This window comes from Polypterus senegalus, chromosome 5 (assembly GCF_016835505.1).
Source record: "Polypterus senegalus isolate Bchr_013 chromosome 5, ASM1683550v1, whole genome shotgun sequence".
NCBI lineage: Eukaryota > Metazoa > Chordata > Cladistia > Polypteriformes > Polypteridae > Polypterus > Polypterus senegalus.
Window position 1 is genome coordinate 195,261,535 of NC_053158.1, and position 7,263 is coordinate 195,268,797.

Consider the following 7,263-nt stretch of genomic DNA (forward strand, 5'->3'; position numbering starts at 1 on the left):
TTACTTGCGGATCGCGACGGATGTGAGCAGAGTTCTGCTGCTGTTTTTGCGCGATGAGCTGGAAAAATAGACAAAATCATGTCTCTGGAGATAATAATGTTGATGGAGTACAAATGCCTCACCGCGTAGTAAATATCAGGAGATGGTGTTTGCTTATTCACATCTATAGCTTATTTAGTGCATGAAACTCCATCTTTAGCGGTACAGATTCGGGCTGACATTGTATCGACTTTGGACAGGCACTTGAGGGATAAAAAACTTAGGGTTTTCGGAGATGTTATGAATGGGCACTTTGATGTTCTCGCCCCTAGCCTTACATGCCTGATGTACACATGGAGTGCACAAAAATTGAGGAAAAAAGTCGGTCGCCTTAAAGGGCAGTGTGCCTAGTAATATGATATTTGTAATGTCTAATATGTCTTATTTTTCTTATTTTGTCTAATATATTGGGTAATACTGAGTGTAATGGTGACAAAAGGGGTGTTATTTCATGTCTAGAGTAGGGAGGAAAGGAAGGGAGCGATTCATAGCTCCTAGACAACAGGTTGTGTCCGATGTGAAAAATTGCCTTACCATGTGGAATGCGGGTTGTAAAACAAAGGATGTTTTTAGGAGACATTCCAAAGACGCGGTGCAACGAGCGTGGCTTGTGTCCGGTTCAAATGATTGGTAAACATAAAGCACATCCAAAATACATCTCTATAAAGAGAGATGCTTTAAAATTGGTCTAAAATCTTTTTTCATCCCCATTTAAATATATTTTGATATATAAGCCTTGTAAAAATCACACAGATGTATGCCGCAGTTCCCTTTTAAATCATGTTTGAGACGTCTAAAATATCTAGCCTGGGGTGATTGGTGGCTGATACCAAAAATGTTCACATTTATACAGAGCTTAACTTTAGGGTTTATTTTCCTGGGAGTTGTCTAAAATCAGACAAAAGGCAGTTACTAAAAAAGAGGCTATAGTGGAGTGTGCTGATTTAACTAGAGGACTTTAAAACACCCTTTGGCAAGCCACGAATACGTCGGTCATTTTTTCAACGGTTTCCAAAGCACATAGCCCCCCAGCGTCTATATGAACCTCTTAGAAAAATTATTTCTTTTATCTTTGTATAGGATGAAATGAAATATAACTATTCTTCATGCAGACTATGCATGATTATTATAGGCGCCAGTCGAGTATGTTTTTAAAAAACGGATGGCTGAATCCTTAATATTTCAAAGTTGATTCTCAAGTGGGCGCGCTCGTGTGTAGTCGCGTGAGCGCGCTCATGCGTGCGTATAATATAAGATGCAGCATTTTTTTCTATCTACGTGTACGACGATTAATGTACAAGTCCATAGGACTGAAGCAAACAATAGTAGTTTTTCATACCGAAACGGGTAATCCAGTCAAGTACTTTTTGTCTCGGCGTCTGAAAATTCAAACAGGGGCCTCTCCTCCGAGAATATTCAGGAGTGGCTTTAAAGCGCAGGCCGGTGGTGCATTAACTCTGACATAATAAAAGGATTCTGAACGACCTGCAGAAAGGACCTGCTTGTGAAATGCCTACTATTTCGAAACGGCCTCTCTCTGTACGGAGCCGCCTGTTTTTTAAAGGCTGAAATAACGAAACATTTTTGCTTTATAAACTCTCATTTGAACAACCGGTTAGAGACAGGCTCCAGGAGCTTACTGTAACGGTGTTTTCATTCACTTAATTAAATGTAATTATTTTAATACAGAATAGTAGCCCAAATTCCGGGTGATTTTAGACGTGTGAGTAATATAACGAAGTTATTTTTAAAAGTAACCCCATACCGCACAAGACAGACTGATTCCACGTGTGTTTTAGGATTTGCTGCGGTCAGTGATTTTTTAATTTTTTGCTTAGCTCATTTCTATCACCTAGGAGCCTTTTGACAAAGGAAAACTCTGTAAGTACACTTGTGCATTTAATCGGAGATTTATAAGAAAGCAGGTTGCACACCTTATCCCAGTTTTGTACGTGCATTTAAAAGCACTCACTGTTACACTAGCACAAAATGTTGATATTTTCTGTCTACTCAAAACTAAAATTATTTCTATTAACACGGGGGATAATTAGAAATCATTTTACTATTTTTAATTAAAAAGTTAAAAACAGAAAAGTCCAATTATGATTTTTGTTTCTGCGGTGGGTTGGCGCCCTGCCCGGGATTGGTTCACTGCCTTGCGCCCTGTGTTGGCAGGATTGGATCCAGCAGACCCCCGCGACCCTGTGTTCGGTTTCAGCGGGGCAATCTGTTGCACATCCGAAGTTCATTGAACTAAAATAGCAGAGCTAATTACTCTTTCTGCTTAAACTAATGATCAAATATTTAGGTCATTCTTATTTAAACACTAAAGCATTAGTGAACAAAATGCATTTTCAGTAGCCAAGTAAAATGACCAGTTGCTTTAACATGAAAATAAAGCATTATAAGAAAAATCCCTTTTTCCAACAGTTTTCTTGACCGGTCTTTGGAATTATCAGTGCCTTTCTGATCACATCCACCCCAAACATAGCATAGAACTTAATTTCTGTACTCATTTTAAATGATAATAGCTAGTATAAAGTCCCTAAAGGAACTGGAGACATCAAATATCTTCAATCATATATCTTTTCTTGCCACCCCAAGTCATTCAGATTCTGCTTACAACACACCTGTACGATTATTTTTCTCAAACGGCCAAATCTTTGGCCTGCTAATCATGAAAAAAATCAGATTTTATTCTCCTGACACTTTTATTATACCTACTTAACTTTTATCGACATTTATCTATCTCTATATTTATTTTTCTGTATCAGAAGGTAGTTTAAGTTAATTTGTTTTGGGTTCAATAGATGTATTTTTCATATTTTCGATTCTTGTTTTCTTTTTTTCACATCTTCGTGTCCCTTTTTGTTACTTCGCGCCCCCTAGCGGGGTCCGCCCCGAGTTTGAGAACCACTGTGTAGGGTTTTATTTTGTAAAACACTCTGCGGCATTTCAAGCTAAGTTAGATTCCCTTGTTTATTCAGCCGTCCATCGGTGTTCCATTTTTATTATAAATTGTATTTAGTCTCTCTTTATTTACTAAGCATTTTATACGATGATTAGAAAACAGTTATCTTGTTCAGGCTTTAATTTAAAACAGCATTTTCATCAACAGGTTATAAACACTTTGGTACTCAGGGGTGTTTGTATAATACAACGTTTTAGAAATTCTGTGAACGCTTGGTAAGAGCCTTCCATTTTACATCAGTTATGAGCCCCTGAAAATAAGAACGGTTATAGGAGGTTATAGGAGCCTGTACACTACAGGGCTGATGATTAGGCTTTGGACACGTTAGGCCAATCAGGATGGAAAATGTTTTTAGTGAATAGTTACATCATATCTATTATATGTGTTAGCACAAGGATTAAAATTTTACTAAAACTGTGAGGTTTTATTCTTTCTTTTAGGTAGTCCAGGTAACATAGGACAGCTGTCATTGAAAACTGCTTTTCCCTCTGTTTGTGAAAAAGCACCCTTGGTTTTAGTAGCATTCAGGGTGAAGGGGATGTAAGTTTAAACTGTGATTCCAAGAGTCAACAAGTGTCTGCAAACTTCTTGAATACGAGTCAAAGGACCAGGGTTTGTGCAGGGATCATAGTCAAAGGCAGAGTTACGCTAGACATTATTATTCCAAAATGAAACAATGACTCGCCCCTATCACAAAGATAAGGCAGTACAAACTAAAATGTACAAATACTAAGTCACAGAGGAGATTAAAAAACATCTTAAGACCGGACCAACAAGGGATCACCCGAAGCTCACCGCACACCACAACAGAACCTACGTGTTCTGAGGTATATTATCAGCTAAACTGTCATCTATGTAGGCAGTTCCACGGGATTGCAAAGAGTTGGGGAAAACATTATTTAACATCGGCTAGTATGAGGCTAATTAACATGAGCCGGTTATTGTTAGAATCTTATCTGGCAGTAAAAGTGAGGCTTGTGTTCCTCCTGATTCAGGAAGAACATTAAATATTGGATTTTAGAATATGAACTAGACTGGTAGTCATGATGGTAAGGACATTTGTGCCAAAATAAACAAATAAAGTTATTTATGAAGTAAATAACCACATGAAAAAGTGGCGTGATTACAGTTTGAAAAACTGCCGTGATACATTTGAAATAAATAAGAAGCTTTTTTTGACATGCGCAGTCTGGAATAGTCTGAATGTGTCCTAAAGAGTTCATTTTAAATAAAGCTTAAAAAGGCAAATTAAAAATATTAAATCTGAATAAAACACAGAAATATCATTTAATGATATCAATTAGGGTTAAGTATTATCAAGCACCGGGATCTATTTATAAGGTTTATTTAATTTAGTTATAAACAAAATGATTGGTGGCATTTTGCTTTGAAATGAACAATAGTTTGATAGAGCTTTAAGAATTAGAATGCAAGACAAACCTCTACACTCTATAACAAAATGTTGCTGTTCCAATAGGAATATCTCGGATCTCTGTTTTATTTTAACCTTTTGACAAGAAGCCCCTGGTCAGGGAAATATACCACCTATATTGAAAATGAACAGCGCCGACATGCTAACTAAATAGATATAATCTAAGATATTTTAGAATATGGCCTAAATAAATACTAAAGGGTCTGCACTTTATTGTCCAACTTCCTGTGGGTGCTATGGATCTTGTAATGGAGACTGAAAAAGATTCTATAATATTTACTCTGTAATGGTCCACATGACGGAGATCTAGCGCCTGTGTCCGCAGTGTTAACCGGACATGATGTTCAAAATTCACCTAGGTTTTTCAAAAGAGATAGGACGAGTGCGGCGTGTGTTCTGTATTCTCTTTTCTGTATTCACTATTCACAGTGACCATAACCCAGAGACCTTAGGTTTTTTTATGCCAAAGTACCTTTCACAGACCCGAATAAGAGACATCTGTCAAAAGGCCCTTGACAGTTTCCCTAACCAATCAGGCTGGTGGTGCGGGAGTCTCTTTTCAAAGAGTTTTAAAAACTATTTCCACAACCCACCATCCTCGACAATGAAAGAAATTAGGGTTTAAATATGAAATGGTCCTTTATTGGTCATTTTCAAAAACAATATTAAAATTCAGAGAGGTTTTACTAACCACTTAACATTACAACTAAACGGCGTGATTAAAAGCCGACAAAAACATGTGATCTCACCGGGACATTCAGTTCAGACGCTTCATCTGATTTTCCAGGTCGTATACCCCGTAAAACCTTAAAGATCCATCAAACCTATCAGGTCCAGAAAATGGCGTTTAGAGAAAGCCTCGGCTATTTCACATATTTTTTGAGTAAGAGTCAGCGTCTGTGTGAAGAAAGGCTTGGACAATCGATTCCTGAATAGAATGTTCATTTTTTTTTTCTGGTCGTCGACAGCATATTGTACAAAAGTGATGAAAGGGCAGAAAGATGTGGAAGCAGCCCAGAGTCTTGATGACCGGGCTCCTGAGCCAAGGTTTGTGGAAAACAGACAGTCGCTGCTGAGCTGATCAGTCTCAAACAGACCTGTAGGCTGTGTCTGGCTGGGTCGTTCTGTTCAACATCCCTGCCGGTACTTTTTAGGTACCGATCCGTTATTCTATCCGGCAGAGCCGACATCCAACACTTGCCCAGCTTCTGAGCCTTTCGAAATGTTTCACCCAGGGTCCGTCTGTTTGTTCAAGGGCCATTCCCCGCATAATCCCCTCCTTGGGTGGTATGTTCCAAACGGCCGGAGCCTCTGCCAGGTTGTCCACGGCCTCTTCTTGTTGCACGGCCTGAATGGCTTTCTCCTCAGACCCTGCTAGGAATCCCGGAACATCATGAGCATGTACAAAAATGTCAGGTACTGCGCGGTTCTCCAGGAAACTATCCGACCAATATAGATCACCAGGGGCAGATACCTGAGGCTCAGGCCCCTAGATCTGGGCAGTTGAAGGCATAAGAAGGTCCGGCCGAGAAGGCCGGTCTGCAGGCTAGCTGTTAGGCGTAGAGTAGTCGTAGTCGGGCATGATAGCCTCAGGTCAAAACAGGCCATCGTAGGGGACCGTCTGGCCCGTAGACCATCGTGGCTGATCAGGAACATAGCTGGAGAGATGCAGACCGTTCAAAACGCATCGTTGAAAAAGTTTTTAATACTCTTTGAAAAGAGACTCCCGCCCCACCAGCCTGATTGGGCCTCCTTTGTGTCAAGAGCCTTTTGACGGATGTCTCTTATTCGGGTCAGTGAAAGGTACTTCGGCATAAAAAAACCTAAGGTTTCGGGGGTATGGTCACTGTGAATAGTGAATACAGAAAAGAGAATACAGAACACACGCCACACTCGTCCTATCTCTTTTGAAAAACCCTAGGTGAATTTTGAACATCATGTCCTATGACCAGTTAACACTGCAGACACAGGCGCTAGATCTCCGTCATGTGGACCATTACAGAGTAAATATTAGAGAATCTTTTTCAGTCTCCATTACAAGATCCATAGCACCAGCAGGAAGTTGGACAATAAAGTGCAGACCCTTTAGTATTTATTTAGGCCATATTCTAAAATATCTTAGATTATATCTATTTAGTTAGCATGTCGGCGCTGTTCATTTTCAATATAGGTGTTATATTTCTCTGACCAGGGGCTTCTTGTCAAAAGGTTAAAATAAAACAGAGATCCAAGATATTCCTATTGGAACAGCAACATTTTGTTATAGAGTGTAGAGGTTTGTCTTGCATTCTGATTCTTAAAGCTCTGTCAAACTATTGTTCATTTCAAAGCAAAATGCCAAAAATCTATTTGTTTATAACTAAATTAAATAAACCTTATAAATAGATCCCGGTGCTTGATAATACTTAACCCTAATTGATATCATTAAATGATATTTCTGTGTTTTATTCAGATTTAATATTTTTAATTTGCATTTTTAAGCTTTATTTAAAAATGAACTCTTTAGGACACATTCAGACTATTCCAGACTGCGCATGTCAAAAAAAGCTTATTATTTATTTCAAATGTATCACGGCAGTTTTTCAAATTGTAATCACTCCACTTTTTCATGTGGTTATTTACTTCATAAATAACTTTATTTGTTTATTTTGGCACAAATGTCCTTACCATCATGACTACCAATCTAGTTCATATTCTAAAATCCAATATTTAATGTTCTTCCTGAATCAGGAGGAACACAAGCCTCACTTTTACTGCCAGATAAGATTCTAACAATAACCGGCTCATGTTAATTAGCCTCATACTAGCCGATGTTAAATAA

The 7,263-nt window shown here is 38.6% G+C and overlaps 1 protein-coding gene across 1 annotated transcript in view; it reads right to left on the minus strand.

Moving 5' to 3' along the window:
* The window catches only part of LOC120529933 (patched domain-containing protein 3-like), a 33,139-nt gene extending 27,089 nt beyond the window's left edge, over positions 1-6,050 (minus strand). Inside the window, exons 1-3 of the mRNA XM_039754142.1 lie at positions 5,891-6,050; positions 5,674-5,813; positions 5-58 (exon numbers count right to left, since the gene is read on the minus strand). Coding sequence (XP_039610076.1) covers positions 5-58; positions 5,674-5,813; positions 5,891-6,050 — 354 coding nt within the window. The remainder of the gene's footprint in view (positions 1-4; positions 59-5,673; positions 5,814-5,890) is intronic.
* Positions 6,051-7,263: the final 1,213 nt, after the last annotated feature.